Source organism: Thamnophis sirtalis, unplaced genomic scaffold (assembly GCF_051295495.1).
Source record: "Thamnophis sirtalis isolate CommonGarterSnake01/CBP01778 unplaced genomic scaffold, rThaSir2_p1.2 scaffold_2, whole genome shotgun sequence".
In the NCBI taxonomy this organism is placed as follows: domain Eukaryota; kingdom Metazoa; phylum Chordata; class Lepidosauria; order Squamata; family Natricidae; genus Thamnophis; species Thamnophis sirtalis.
The window spans coordinates 20,883,905-20,900,482 of NW_028261382.1; the positions used below are offsets into that span (position 1 = coordinate 20,883,905).

Sequence of the window (16,578 nt, forward strand, 5' to 3'; positions counted from 1 at the left end):
GAAACGCGATTAAAAGAGATGGCGAGAGAAATATACCATCTTAAATTCAACTTGGGAGAGGGAAAAAAAAGGACTTTATGTTAATCCCAAATAAAATATTGAACTGCCTCCTCCTCCATCTCTTTCTTTTCTCATATTTTTTCTTCAGAAAAATATGTATCATTTTGTATGCTTGCCCATTATGATAAATTGCAACACCAATTGTCTTTAATTAGAACATGAATATTTGATGGAAATCCTGCTGGCTGGATCAACATTTCAAAGGGAAAGCAAGGACGCTCAACAGATTGAAATCAAGAAAAAGAGAATTTGACTTAATGAGATAATTAGACCCGCTACAGACTTTGAAAAATAAGCTAGATTCTTCTAAGAAATCAGACATCATTTCCTGAAAAGAGAAAATTAAGTGTTTGGTCTCCTACAAAATGTTCCATATCATAGTGATGTCCATTGCAAGGAGAAGAGAAAATGGATGCCTGCGTTTGGTCTGGCCAAGATTATTTGACCTTCTAAGTATGATCTGCCTTGAAGGCTTGATAGCAGGATTCCAATATTTGAGGGGCTGCCACAAAGAAGGATCAACTTATTCTCCAAAGCACCAGAGCAGAGGGTAGGACAAGAAGCAATGGATGGAAACTGATCAAGGAGAGAAGCAACCTGGACCCAAGGAGAAATTTCTTAACAGTGAAAATAATTAACCAGTGGAACAACTTGCCTCCAGAAGTTGTGGGTGCTCCATTACTGGAGGTTTTAAAGAAGAGATTGGACTGTCATTTATCCAGAATGATATGGGGTCTCCTGCTTCTGCAAGAGGTTGGACTAGGAGACCTCCAAGGGCCCTTCCAAATCTGCACTTCTGTTATTCTGACCTCATCAGGTGTGTTATCAAACAGAGTGCTGATTCAGGTGTCATGCTGATTCAGGAGTGGGTGACAGCCATTTTAACGCGAAGGATTTATATTTATAATTCATTTATAATTATTTTGGCTGGCAAAAGACACCACAGTGTGAGGAAGACAAATTTATGATGTTATAAGAGGGATAGAAAAATCAGAAATACAGCTAGTCTTTAAGTTACGACCATAATGGCTCCTGCCTATATATGGGTCAATCTTATGATGGTTGTAAAAATCAACCCATGAAGGTCATAAAATGGGTTCGTTACAGGGCTGATTTGATTTTACAAGTGGCAGTTGTTAAGCCAACCAACGGCTCACTGTGGCCCAAAATCATGGTTTCCTGGTTTCTAGCTCAATACCTTAACCATTAGACCAAACTGGCCATAGTTTGTTATAAGCACAAACCGCCTTTCCTCGCACACTCTTGTCCCTTCTCTGGCCCAACGACAAAAACACTGTTTGTGTTTCTCTATGCATTTGATTAAGTCTGGCTCTGTTTTTGGTAAAGGTAACGATTCCCTTCGTACGTAAGTGCTAGTCATTCCTGACTCTAAGGGGCAGTGCTCATCTCTGTTTCAAAGCCAAAGAGCCAGCACTGTCCGAAGACGTCTCTGTGGTCATGTGGCCGGCATGACTCAATGCCGAAGGCACACAGAACGTGGTTACCTTCCCACCAAAGATGGTTCCTATTTTTCTACAAGCATTTTTTACATGCTTTCGAACTGCTAGGTTGGCAGAAGCTGGGACAAGTAACGGGAGCTCACTCCATTATGTGGCATTAGGGATTCAAACTGCTGAACTGTTGACCTTTCTGATTGACAACCTCAGCGTCTTACCCACTGAGCCACCGCATTCCCCCCTTTTTTGAAAGGATGCTGAAAAACTGAAGTAAACTTGCTGTCAACATGCCAACTTCAAGCCATAGTTGCAAAGCCAAAGTGCAAGGCCATTCCACCCGATAAGCCACAGATCCTCTGAAATGGCCATTTGTATTCCCCCAGTTTCCCTGTAGAAGGCCAGGAGCAGAGCAAACCTAATCTCCGGACTTATTCTCACGGTGCTAAATCAAGGCTGAGCTTTATGTCCGAACGCGGCTACGCTCTCAGATGAACTGGGAGCAGAAAATGCTCGAGGACAACAAGCCATAAATCATGACCACAACTCCTGAAACCTGGGGAATGATGTTTTTTTTTATATGCTGGAATGCTGGTAACCAAAAAATTATTACATAAATCCACCCCTGATTTACAGCCATGGATTATTGTTTGTCAACATTTTAATTAGTCTCCTTTCTACAGAAGGGCGAAGTAGAGGACACCAAAGTGATTTGGTTGTATGTCCTGGAACTCTTTTGCTGATGATATACGGTACATTCCCTGCGTATTTTTCATCCTTTTTCTCCCATTTTATAACTTCATGTCCTACGCAGATTGTTTACAGTGTTAATTGCTAGTTTAGACAATATGTTTTGTCAATATTTATATAATAACAGAAGACGAGTCTGATGTTGGGTTTTTTGGGGGGTTTCGTAACATTATTACGTGATTTTTTTTATTTGTTTCTTTAATAAAACACACAAACAACATTCAGAATACTGGAACACCCTGCCGTGTTCTTATGGAAAAAGCTGTAAAAGCTGGTGGTGGTGGTTTTTAAACCTAGAAAAATTAACAGTTGATCTAGAAAGAAGAGGCAGGAGGATCAACCTAAATAACGGAGGGGCTCACATTTCTAACTTGGGAAAGGAGCAGACATGTCCAGCTTGTGGCCCACAGATAGCATGCAGCCCTGGACAGCAAGTAACGTGGCCCCAGAAGATAGTAAATATAAGAAAATATACATTAATTGTATTATATATTTTGGTAATGGGGCCAAGAGATAGAACATAGAATAATAGGCTTGGGAAGAACCTTGGGGGTCTTCTAGTCCAATGTCCTGCTCAAGCAAGAAAACTTATACTATTCTGGACAATTGATTGTCAAATCTCTTCTTGAAAACCTGCAGTTATGGTGCACCCACAACTTCTGGAGGCAAGCTGTTCCACTGATTAATTGTTCTCAGTGATGGGAAATTTCTCCTTAATTCTAGATTGGATCTCTCTTTGATACCTTTCCACTCATTACTTCTTGTTTTGCCTTCAGGTGCATTGGAAAATAAGTTGGCCCCTTCTTCTTTGTGGCAGCCCCTCAAATATTGGGACATTGCTATCATGTCACCCTTAGTCCTTCTCTTTGTTAGACAAGACATACCCAGTTCCTACAACTGTTCATTGCATGCTTTAGACTCTAAATCTCTTATCATCTTTATTGCTCTCCTCTGCACTCTTTCTTGACTGACTTATTGAGTGAAGATATTTCTTCACCCAGGCAAATCAAAAGGTTGGATAAAAAGTCAGGACAAGAAACAATGGATGGAAGCTAATCAAGGAGAGAAGCAACTTGGAATTAAGAAGAAATTTCCTGACAGTGAGAACAATTAACCAGTGGATACCTTGCCTTCAAAGCTTATGGATGCTTCACCCCTGGAGGTTTTTAAGAAGGAACTGGACAGCCATTTGCTTGAAATGGTATAGGATCTCCTGTTTGAGCAGGGGGTTGGACTAGAAGACCTCCAAGGTCCCTTTCAGCTCTATTCTGACTACCATGATGTGGAATGTTTGAGTCTCTTTACCTTGGAAAAATAGAGACGGAAGTGACATAATCAGACACAGGATGAAGAAATTGGGTGGGGATCCAAGTATCAAAAGTTTTAATGACATGGACTTGAGGAAGAAACATGACAAATTCCACCCTGCCTTCCAAAATAGAGTATTTCTTCATCTAGGGAATAGGTTTATTATGGTTTGATTTGACTATGTGCCATTAACGTGTGTTTGAATATCAGCTATGATTGATTGATTGAGTCATTCATTCAACCAATCATTTTCCATAGCCACCCATCTCAATCAAGAGATACTGGATGGCTTACACTTCTAAATCTATAAAAGCAATTGAAACAATAAAAAAGCATTTTAAAACAACAAAAACATTCCCAAAACAAATATATACATATATGGATAGATCTTCTGCTGAATGGACTTGGTATATGACTCAGAGGAACTGGAATATCTTAATTTAAAGTATATCTATGCTGTTTTGGAATAACTACAGGGAAAAATACATACTTTCAGCTATAGTGAATTTGTCCAAACTTTGAAATAACTGAGGCGAGTATTTATATAAGTGGGTAAAATAATAAATGAAATAAAATTAGATACTCAATGAGCATTTTTAAGAATATTCACTGAGGCTAGTAATAAAATAAACTCTAATATGCTGTTAATTTGCAGGCAGACAGCAGCAAAAAAATGGGGAAATATGAAAACTGGAAGTGTGAGCTATCTGTAGATCAATGGGACAGTCTAATTCATATTGGGTTTTTTTCATTTTGTCTTCAGGCAAGATTAAAATCTTTCATTAACCAAATAAACGACATCAAAGAATCCTTTGCTTGGCATAGTCTGGTATGAAAAGAGCTGGGTTGTTTATAAGAAGTTTAGCATTGTTGACTAGTAATAACTGTAATATATAAATAAAGTACTGGTGTTGATAAATAATGGGTATTTCTGGGCACATTCTTTACTGCATGTCTAAAGCCTGAATCATGGCAACTGGACCACAAACTTTATTCATCTAAGATAGGGGGGTCCAAACTTGGGAACTTTAAGACTTGTGGACTTCAACTCCCAGAATTCCCCAGCCAGCCATGCATGGACACCCCTGATCTACGATGTTTTGTTGCTCAGCCATGCAAATTTATCAGTCAGAGCATATTATAAGCAGCTGTGTCGTCTTTGCTGACAACGTAAAACTATTTAACACCACCGACAATACCTCTCTCCTACAAGGCAACCTTGACAATGTGCCAGAATGGTCAAACAATTGGCCACTCCAAATCTCAACCAACAAATGCTCTGTCTTATACATTGGCAATAAAAACCAGAACACCAGATATAAGCTGGGTGGATACGACCTCGTAAATGACTCTCACTCTGTCGAAGACCTAGGAGTACTCATCTCAAACGATCTAAGCCCTCACTGTAACAGCATTGCAAAAATGGCATTAAGAATTGTTAACCTAATTTTGCGAAGCTTCTTTTCCAGCAACATAGTATTGCTAACTAGGGCATACAAAATCTTTGCCAGACCAGTTCTCGAATACAGCTCATCTGCCTGGAATCCTCACTGTATTTTGGACATTAATACAATTGAGTGAGTCCAGAGGTATTTCACGAGAAGAGTCCCCCACTGCTCACAATAGAATCCCTTATGCCACTAGGATTGAAATTTTGGGCTATGCCACTTATGGTCTGACCTAAGCTAAGTACACAAAATTGTCTGCTACAACATCCTACCTGTCAATGACTATTTCAGCTTCAACCACAATAATACACAGGCAAACAACAGATACAAACTCAAGCTAAACTGCTCCAAACTCGATTGCAAAAATACGACTTCAGCAACAGAGTGGTCAACGCCTGGAATGCTCTACCCAACTCTGTTGTTACTTCCTCAAACCCCCATAACTTTAACCTTAAACTAGGACAGTGTGGTCCTCACCCCTTTCCTAAGAGGTCCGTAAAGGGGGCATGCATAAGCGCACCAGCATGCTTATCGTCCCTGTCCTCCTGTCCCCATTTATTTGTACTCATTTCCTTGTTCATGTCCATGTTTAAACTTATACCTGTTATCTCGTACATGCTTGACAAACAAAATAAATAAATAAAATAGAGCAAAATTAATTAGGCAGAGTGTCAGAGAATTGTTGGAATATACTGATTCTTGCCACACCAATTGCAGGGATTTCTCCTCAAAATGGCTTGCAACATGTCAATCAAGTTTCAATCATCCAGGTCAAAGGTGTCTAAAATTGAATCTTGACTCTCTGGCTGTCTGCCTAATTATTTGTGCTCTGATTGATGAAGTTGCTTGGATGAGCAAGAAAACATCTCAGATTAACAAAGTTTGGTCTGGTTGCCGTGATTCAACCTTCAGATGCTTTTGGCCTGGATGTCTATGGAGATTCTCAGTCAACCAGGTCATGATGGTCCCAAAGGTGCTTTTTTCAAAACAGGCAACTGGACTTTCTGGTTGAAGAAGCTTCTTGGGTGAGAAGCGAAACGTCTTCAAAGAAAAACAGAAAGTCCAGTTGCCTCCTGAAAAAGCCCCTTTGGGACAGTTTCGCCTGGATGGTTGAGTCTGCATTGACATATTCCTTACAGCAGTAAACCACGGTGATGTCATCAACGTCTAGTACATAGAAGGTGATGGCATTTGTGGGATGTGTATACGGGCATCCCTTTGAGTCAGTGTTGACACCCTCAACAAGCCTCTGCAGTTTTCTTGGTGAGGTTTTTCAGAAGCAGTTTGCCATTGCCTGCTTCCTAGGGTTGAGAGAGAGTGATTGGCCTATGTTTACCCAACCGGCTTTGTACATAGGGAGGACCACCACATTATAAAAAAGATGTAGAGACTCTGGAAAGAGTGCAGAGAAGAGCAACAAAGATGATTAGGGGCTGGAGGCCAAAACATATGAATAACGGTTGCTGAAATTGAGTATGTCTAGTCTAGTGAGAAGAAAGACTAGGGGTGACATGATAGCAGTCTTCCGATATCTGAGGGGTTGCCACAAAGAAGAGGGAATCAAACTATTCTCCAAGGCACCCGAGGGCAGAACAAGAAGCAATAGGTGGAAACTAATCAAAGAGAGAAGCAACCTGGAACTAAGGAGAAATTTCCTAACAGTAAGAACGATTAATTAATGGAACTGCTTGCCTTCAAAAGCTGTGGGTGCTTGCTTCACCACTGGAGACTTTTAAGAAGAGCTTCAATCTAGAACTAAGGAGAAATTTCCTAACAGTGAGAACAATTAATTAGTGAAACCAGTTGCCTTTAGAAGTTCTGGGTGCTCCATCAGTGGAATTTTTCAAGAGGAGACTGCCAGCCATTTGTCTGAAATGGTATAGGGTTTTCCTGCTTGAGCCGGAGATTGGACTAGAAGCTGGAACCAGTTCTAAACGGCACTGTAGATTTGTGGAAACTCTTCTATAGAAGAGGTTAGAACTGGCAGGAACCAACCTCTGACCTGTTGCCTCTGTACATAGAAGTCACTTCTCCCTAACAACTCAAGCAATCTACACTCTTTAGAGTACAGAACATAGAATAATCACGTTGGAAGGGGTCTTAGAAGTCTTTTAGTGCAACCCCCTAATCAAGCAGGAGATCCGACAAATATTCCAGACAAATCTCTTCTTGTAAATCTCCAGTGATGGAAAACCCACTAAACTTCTGGAGGCAAGTTGTTCCATTGATTAATTGTTCTAACTGTCAGGAAATTTCTCCATAGTTCCAGATTGCTTCTCTCCTTGATTACTGTATTTTTCGCAGAGTAAGACACAGCAAGGTTTTGGAGAGAAAAATTAAAAAAAAATTTTTTTTGCACTCTGCAAACCTCCCAAAAACGGCCGGGTTTTTTCCCCCCCAAAAAGGGCATGAATAGCCCTCAGGAGGCTTGTACAGTGCTCCTGGGGACTGGCGGGGGGGGGGGGGGAATGGCCCATTTTTCACTCATTTCTGCGCTCCCCAGCCCCCAGGAACTCTCTGAAAGCCTCCTAAAGGCAACGCACAACCATTTTGGTGAGGGGGGGGGGTTGGAGGCCAAAAATGCTGTATTCAGTGTATAAGACGCACCCAGATTTTCAGCCTCTTTTTTGAAGGAAAAAGGTGCATCTTAAAGAGCCGAGGGGGCACAGTGGTTAAATGCAGCACTGCAGACTACTTCAGCTGACTGCAGTTCTGCAGTTCGGCTGTTCAAATCTCACCGGCTCAGGGTTGACTCAGCCTTCCATCCTTCCGAGGTGGGTAAAATGAGGACCCGGACTGTTGTTGGGGGCAATATGCTGACTCTGTAAACTGCTTAGAGAGGCCTATGAAGCGGTATATAAGTCTAACTGCTATTGCTATTGCTATTATACTCTGAATAATACGGTAGTTTCCACCCATTGCTTCTTGTTCTACCCTCAGGTACTTTGGAGAATAGCTTGACTCCCTCTTCTTTGTGGCAGCCCCTGAGATATTGGAAGACTGCTATCATGTCTCCCCTAGTCCTTCTTTTCATTAAACTAGACAAACCCAGTTCCTGCAACTGTTCATTGTATGTTTTAGCCTCCAGGCCCCTAATCCTCTTTGTTGCTCTTCTCTGCACTCTTTCTGAATTACAAACTCAAAGATGAGATTAGATTTTTTTTTAAAGCACTTCTAGTTGGCTTTGAAGCATTAAAAGGTGTGCAGTCAATTACAGGTAGTCCCCAACTTACAACAGTTCATTTAGTGACTGTTCAAAGTTACAACTGAAAAAAGAGACTTATGACCATGTTTCATCCTTACGACCGTTGCAGCATCCTCATGGTCACGTGATTTACATTCGGATGCTTGACAACTGACTCATATTTATGATGGTTGCCGTGTCCTGAGGTCACGGGATCCGCTTTTGCGACCTTGTGACAAACAAAGCCAATATGGAAGCCAGATTCACTTAACAACCATGTCAGCTACACCTATTCACTTAACAACTATGGCAAGAAAGGTTGTAAAATGAGGAAAAATTCACTCAAGTATCTCACTTAGCAAAAGAAATTTTGGGCTCACTCAAATTCTGATTATGTAAAAATTGAATTTGAAGATGCATGTTAATTGAACATAGATGAATGAAATGATACACTGTAAGCAAGGTAATAGTATGTTTTAAATTAAGATGTGTATGAACTATACTAATACTTCTAAATGTGCAAAGTAATTCTGTTAAATACTGATCATATAAAAAAATTGAATCTGAAACCATCCAATAGTATTACATCTTTATATTGTATTCTGTATAAAATTCTTTATCTTTGGTTATGCATCCTCTCCTTAATCCTCATTTACAAATTATATAAAATTTCATATTATCAATAGTATATAATACTATTGGATGGTTTTAGGATGATGTAATGAAATGCCATAAAATAAATTTATTCTAAATTTAGAATATCTCACATGAAAGGAAGTAATCATAGTTATAGTCAAATAAATGTTTAATAATGATAATAGTTATATACATATATATTAGATTGATAATATCAGATTCTATATAAATTGTAAGTGAAGACTATGGTGAGGAAGCACAAAAGGTTTGTAACCAATCGACAAACTGTATGTAACTGGAGGATGGTTTTTATGTTTTATGTTTGTTTGTTTAAAATTTTTTTAAAAAAAATTGAATCTGAAGACATAAGTTGCTAATTGATAATAGATGAAAAAGAAATGACAAGTTGATCTATCTCTAAAGAAAAAAGGGAAAAAAAGTGATACTGTTTCTACAGGTTAAAAATTAGAAATTGGAGAGAAACAAGAAGAAAAGTAGTACGTCTAAAATTGGAAATAATGTAAAATGAATTATGTGTTTGGGGAAATGTTAAAGGGGGAATCCAGACAACACTGTGTATATATATACACATACATACATACATACATACATACATACATAGCAAAAGAAATGTTGGGGTCACTTGTGGTCGTAACCCGAGGACCACCTGGATTTATAGACTTAACGGAACCAGCAAATGCCACCTTACCTTGGTTGCAGAGGGGACCAAAAAAACCTGGCAGGCAATCACATTGGCCTGTGACATGATGGCAGGGAAGTGTGCTGTGAAGACATTGGGGACAAATCTGGTTGCAGTGAAGCCCGTAGAAACCAGGGGGACAAACTAAGGGAGAAAAAAGGAATAAACAAAACTGTGGGCGAAGCTTAAAAGCAAGATATTAATCTCCCTCCATTACAATACACTTCAGAGGACTTCTTACAATTTCTTGGGATATAAGAAAGGTTATATAAGGAAGTCCTTATTTCGTGAGCGCCTCATTTAGTGACTGCTCAGTTGCAACGGGGATGAAAAGTAACTTGATGAGCCATCCTTGCACTGGCAGGTTTTGGAAGCTGAAATCAGATCAGAAATACAGTCACCGTTTCATTCAAGCAGCCGCTTCGCTGAACAAATAAGTTCCAATTGTGGGCACTAAATGAGGATGTGAATAAATAAAAAAGCAGAAATAATCTTTCTTCTTAGAGCTACTTTAGGAGATAGATTAATTGTAGGATTTAATGAAGTAAAAACCAAATGTGTGTGGGGTCATAATTATGCCCCCACCCTTTGCACACGCGTGTGACATTGATGGACATAAAAAACAGGCAGGGCTTCAATTGCACGGCAACAATCACAATCCTGACTTTTTGAACTCCCCTGGGATGCTCGTTAACTGAAAATAAACTGAGAAATAGAGAAGAAAAAGTGAAATACTCCTAATGCTTGTAACAGGAACATCCAAAATTGTATTTAACATTGATAGAATATTGGCCGTTTCTTTCTCTGATTTATATTCAATACTGTAAAAGGAAAAGGTTCCCGTTGCACATATGTGCTAGTTGTTCCCGACTCGAGGGGGCGGTGCTCATCTCAGTTTCAAAGCCGAAGAGCCAGTGCTGTTCCAAGACGTCTCCGTGGTCATGTGGCCGGCATGACTGAACGCTGAAGGCGCACGGAGCGCTGTTCCCTTCCCACTAAAGGTGGTTCCTATTTTTCTACTTTTATTTTTACATGCTTTCGAATTGCTAGGTTGAAGTTGGGACAGAAGCTGGGACAAGTAATGGGAGCTCACTCCGTTACGCGGTGCTAGGGATTCGAACCGTCGAATGGCTGACCTTTCTGATCGACAAACAGTGTCTTAGCCACTGAGCCACCGCGTCCCTTTTATTCAATACTGTATGGCACCTAAATAACAGAATATGAACCTAAGCCAACTGTGCAAGTTATCATTGCCCTGAAATAACATTATATAAAAAGGATAGAGCCAGTTCTATTTTAACACTTCATGCATAAATTATAGTCTCTTCAAATGTCACTCATTTAATCACAATTCTCTATATAATATTCTCGTCTGATTTATTAGCCCTGTTATATTTTTAGCGATACTTTAGCACCTACTTCCGGTTGTGATGTTTTAACCAGCACAGACACACCTCGGGTTACAACGGCCCTTCGGCCAGCGATTGCTAAGCGATGTGGCAGTAAAGCACAACATTATACGATTGCAGCACCCGGCAAAAACAATCGTGGCAGAGTATTGATTGTCATGGTGGACCACAGGACCACACAGGTAGTTCCCGTATTTTTTGGAGTATAAAACACACCTTTCCCCCCACCCCCAAAAGAGGGTGAAAATCTGGGTGTGCCATAAACATTGAATGCAGCATTTTTGGCCTCCCGGAACCCCCACCTCCTTCACAAAAATGGATGTGCAGAGGGTTTGGGAGGCCTGCAAAATGCTCCTGAGAGCCGGCAAAAACGAGCCAAAAATGGGCCTTTTTTGCTCATTTTTGCCCCCCTAGCTCCCAGGAGCACTCTATAAGTCTCCTGAAGGCTATGCATGCCCCCACCTTTTTTGGCAAAAACTGGGCCTGTTTTCACAAAAAATGGGCCATTTTTTGCTTGTTTTTGTCCCCGCATCCTGCAGGAACATTCTACAAGCCTCCTAAAGGCTATGCATGCCCTTTTGGGGAGCAAAAACTGGGCCCATTTTTGCAAAAAGGGGCCGTTTTTTTGCTTGGTTTTGCCCCCCCCCCCAGCCCCCAAGAGCACTTTGCAGGCCTCTCAAACGCTCTGCATGCCCTGTTTTTCACAAAAAATGAGGTGTGCAGATGGTTTGGGAGGTTTGCAGAGTGCAAATACTTTTTAAAAAAAATTACCTCTTCAAAATCTTGGTGCATCTTATACTCTGAAAAATACGGTAAATGGGAAGAGGTGGGAGTCTCATGTAAGGGGTGCCCTGGGTGAGGGGAAATGCTTCAGGAGAGCCAGCATAGCAGTTTGTGAATTGGAGAAGCTTAGAGGGCAATGGGACGATTCCCATTGGCTCCCAATCCAGTTGCCCGGGGCAACTGGTTCTGCATCCACTTGACTACGCCCCCTCTCTGTCCCCTCCCCCTGGACCATACCCACATGGCTGCATCCACTTGGTCTTGACCACCCAGCCACTTGAGCTGGCTGCACTTAATCCTCTGCGTTGACCTGGCTATGCCCACCCAGCCATGGCCACCTGGTGGAACTTCGATGGCCACACCCACCCAGTCATGCCCACCTAGCTGCAGTCAGTCTTCACAGACCCAGCCCGGAGAGAGCTTGGGAGGCCCAATGCTGACTGTGTGTGAGCACTGTGGTGTGGAGTAAAGGCCTGAAGGACTTGGCACAATATGAGTGTAGGAAGGACAGCAGGACTTCCAATCTTTCCTGCTGGCTTCCCCATTGTCTTTCTTTGTGGGAAGCCTGCAGGGAAGGTCATAGAATCACAGGGCTGGAAGGGACCTTGGAGGTCTTCTAGTTCAACCCCCTGCTCAGTACCAGGCCCATCAAATGGCTGTCCAATTTTTATTTTATTTTCTTCTTTTTTATTGATTTTCTATTAAATTTTAGGCTCAGTTCGGGTCATAGGTTGAGCACTGCCTGTAGTGCCATAGCACTTTAATTGGCAACATGGAATAGAATAGACCAGAATAGAATAGAGTAGAATAGAATAGAATAGAATAGAACAGAAAATATAAAGGATAGAAAAGAAAATATAGAGAAGAGAATGGAATAGAATAGAAAATATAGAGGATAGAAAAGAATAGAATAGAACAGAATAGAAAATATAGAGGATAGAATAGAATAGAAAATATAGAGGATAGAATAGAATAGAAAATATAGAGGATAGAATAGAACAGAATAGAAAATATAGAGGATAGAATAGAATAGAATAGAAAATATAGAGAATAGAATAGAACATAATAGAATAGAAAATATAGAGGATAGAATAGAATAGAAAATATAGAGGATAGAATAGAATAGAAAATATAGAGCATAGAATAGAACAGAATAGAAAATATAGAGAATTGAATTGAATAGAATAGAAAATATAGAGAATTGAATTGAATAGAACAGAATAGAAAATATAGAGGATAGAATAGAAAATATAGAGGATAGAATAGAATAGAAAATATAGAGAATAGAATAGAACAGAATAGAAAATATAGAGGATAGAATAGAATAGAATAGAATAGAACAGAATAGAATAAAATAGAAAATATAGAGAATTGAATTGAATAGAACAGAATAGAAAATATAGAGGATAGAATAGAATAGAAAATATAGAGGATAGAATAGAATAGAAAATATAAATAGAATGGAACAGAATAGAATAGAAAATATAGGGAATAGAATGGAATAGAATAGAAAATATAGAGAATAGAATGGAATAGAATAGAAAATATATAGAATAGAATAGAACAGAATAGAAAATATAGAGGATAGAATAGAAAATATAGAGAATAGAATAGAATAGAATAGAATGGAACGGAACAGAACAGAATATAGACTAGAGCAGAGCAGAATAGAACGGAATACAGAGAAGAGGAGAGGAGAGATCTTTAAATTGGAGCCCCATTGCCTGGTCAAATTAAGCTCTACTTTCTTTCCTCTCTCTAGAGTTCCTGGAGTTACAATTTGAAACCCCGGGGACTTCACTGTGGCCAAAAATGTCACCCCCTCCCCTCCCCCTTGCTTCCCTGACACTTTCAGGCTTGCTCTGGTTGCAACATCACAGCAACCCAGCCGGCCGCAGGAAGCAAGGACATGTAATGGAAGCCCTTGGAGGTCATTAAGGGAGCCAGCCTCCCCACCCTCCAGGTCAAGGCAGTAGCAGCTTTAACTAGCAAAAGGAGAGCAGCCAATTATTTTGGAAGGAAGAGCAGCTGCCTTGTGGCAAGAACAGCTTGGGGAGCAGGAGAGGACTTCTGCTCAACCGCGAGAGTTATTTGTAATGATGAAGATCCTGGCACGGAAAAGGGACCTCGGGGACACGGGTATTAAACTCCGAGTATGTCTCCCAGCCACTTTGGGTGATTTCCACATGCAGGGAGGTCTGTTACCAAATTATTCAGAAGGATTAGGAGGTTCTTTTTGCAGATGTCCACCTGCAGTGGGGGATTGGTGAGAAAATAATGATTAAGCCAATTATTTTCCCTCCCCTCCCTCTTTACAACTTAGACGCTGCTCTGTTTCGGCAGACTCTGGGCAGCTTCCCTTATGAATAACTAGTCCTCAGGTTATGACCATTTGAAACAGTTGGTTGGTTAACTGATTTTGCTTTGGGGTTCTCTTGGCCACGTGCCCCCCCCTTTCTTTTCCCTCCAGGGCTGTCTTGGGCAACAAATAAGGACGAGAAATAGCAATAGCACTTAGACTGCTTCCCAGTGCTTTAGAGCCCTCTCTAAGCAGTTTACAGAGTCAGCCTATTGCCCCCAACACTCTGGGTCTGCTGGCAGTTGGCAGAGTTAATCTGCAATGCTGCTTTCTAACTACTGGGCCACCATAGCAATAGAATAGAATAGAATAGAATAGAATAGAATAGAATAGAATAGAATGCAAAAGTACCGAGCTTGTCGATCAGAAAGGTCGGCTGTTCGGCGGTTCGAATCCCTAGTACGGGTCTCCTACGTGAGCCAGGGGGTTGACCTAGATGACCTCCAAAGTCCTTTCCAACTCTGTTACTGTGTCAGGCCTGCTGCCATATTTTCTTGTGGATCTCAGGTCTGGCACACATTCTATTATTTTACTATGCATTTTCTATTGTGGGAATGTGGAAGGGGGGATTGTACGAGTGAGATGTAATGTAGCTATAAGAAAATTCTTTCTAGAAAGCCAAGGTCATCCTTCGTCTCTGCACCTGACCGGAACTGGATGGGTGGAAGCTGCCAGCATAGCAGTGGGAGATTGGACCATGTGATGGACTTGTGGGTGTGGGGGAAAGATCTTGAACTTTCAACTGGGTGAAGAAAACCGGGAAGCTTTCAGATTCGGGTTTTCCCAGATGTGCCAACATGGCTCTCTTAATAAATTGGAACTTTAAGCAATACTTTGCCTTGGACTCTGATTTAATTTTGGATGCTATTTGGAACCTTGACATACTGTTTATTACCATTTGTCAGCAAGTTTGGGAGGGATTCAGGAATAGCAGCCTGGATCAAAAGGAGGAACTGCCGTGTGGGATTCATAAGGTAAAGCATGAGATTCTTACTTCTCTGGCACATGGGCCCACGGTAGCCTGGGGCGCACTCACAGATCCCATCTTCCGGAGAGCAGGAACCTCCATTTTCACAGTTGCAGGCGATGGAGCAGTTGGGTCCCCAACGGCCGGGCGAGCACACGCTGTCACAATGGATGCCTGGCGGGGGAAAGCAAAGATGGGGATGAGTTGTGCAAAAAGGAGGATTCACTTGTGTATTGGTGGAAAGGAAATTTGCACTCTACTTGTGGCACACTTGGGTTTCAAACACAGAGGGCTGCGTTTTCAGCATAGGACGTGGCCCAGAAAATCTGTAGGGTTTGAAGGAAAAGCCAAGTAAGTTCATTTTGGCATCTGATGTGAAGTTATTCTCTTCCTTAATCTTTAGCCTTCTCTTGTTTTGTTTTTTTTAAAGAAATAAGCTATCACCATTTTTTTTGTTATTGCTGTTTACTGAAGTATTTCTCAACCTACTGTTCTGACCTAGGCTTCCTTAACAAGCAAGAAGCAGAGTCTGGATCCCAGCAAAATCTCTTTATTTACACGACTGTGAATTTCTTTAATTCACAGTCAGCAAGACTTGGCAAACAGGCTTTCAGAGGAGTGTTTATCAACACCAACCTTATCTCGTTTGGAGAGCTGCCAGATAACTAGTTTCCAACAGCAGAGCAAGGCAACACTTGGCACAGAGTCTCTTAAAGTCACAAACAGGACTTTCCACTTTTGAAGCGACCAAAGGAACAAATTTTTCCTGCAAAACCCACTCCCCATTCGCTCCTCTTTTTGTTTCCTATGAGAGGGGCCAATCACCTCCCAAGTTCACCCTGCTTTTAGTTGTTCTTGTCTTCTGGCAGCTCTGCGCATGTGCACACTGGGAACAGGCTCCGGCTGTTCCTCTGCCTCACTGCTGTCTAGCTCCCTCTCTGCCTCCGATGCAGAGCCCTTGTCTGGAGCTTTTCTTAGCCCCCAGGACTGGCCTGTGTTCCTCCCCAACCTCCTCACTGTCCAACTCTGCTGCCAGCTCCACTGGCTGCCAACGGGCCACAACACCTAGCAATTTTATGATGCATGGCCGTAAACTCCCACAACCCCCCTGCTAGCATTCTGGAAGAGGAATTCTGGGAGTTCAACTCCACAGATATTTGAGGGGCAATATTTGAGGGGTCACCACAAATATAATGGTGGTCAACCTATTCACCAAAGCACCTGAGGGCAGGACAAGAAGCAATGGGTGGAAACTAATCAAGGAGAGAAGCAACCTAGAAGTAAGAAAAAATTTCCTAACAGTGAGAACAATTAATGAGTGGAACAGCTTGGCTTTAGAAGTTATGGGTGCTGCACTGGAGGCCTTTAAGAAGAGATTGGACAACCATCTCTCTGAAATGGAATCGAGCAGGAGGCTGTAGTAGAAGATCTCCATGGTCCTTTCAACTCTGTAATTCTATGTTGTAAGATGCCTGCTGAGGAATTCTAGGAGTTGAAGTCTAGACATTTCTGATGGAATG

The 16,578-nt window shown here is 41.3% G+C and overlaps 1 protein-coding gene across 1 annotated transcript in view; it reads right to left on the minus strand.

Moving 5' to 3' along the window:
- The window catches only part of MEGF11 (multiple EGF like domains 11), a 451,035-nt gene that overhangs the window by 55,478 nt on the left and 378,979 nt on the right, over positions 1 to 16,578 (minus strand). The window contains exons 13-14 of the mRNA XM_087707602.1: positions 15,086 to 15,232; positions 9,550 to 9,684 (exon numbers count right to left, since the gene is read on the minus strand). Of these exons, the coding sequence (XP_087563728.1) occupies positions 9,550 to 9,684; positions 15,086 to 15,232 (282 nt within the window). The remainder of the gene's footprint in view (positions 1 to 9,549; positions 9,685 to 15,085; positions 15,233 to 16,578) is intronic.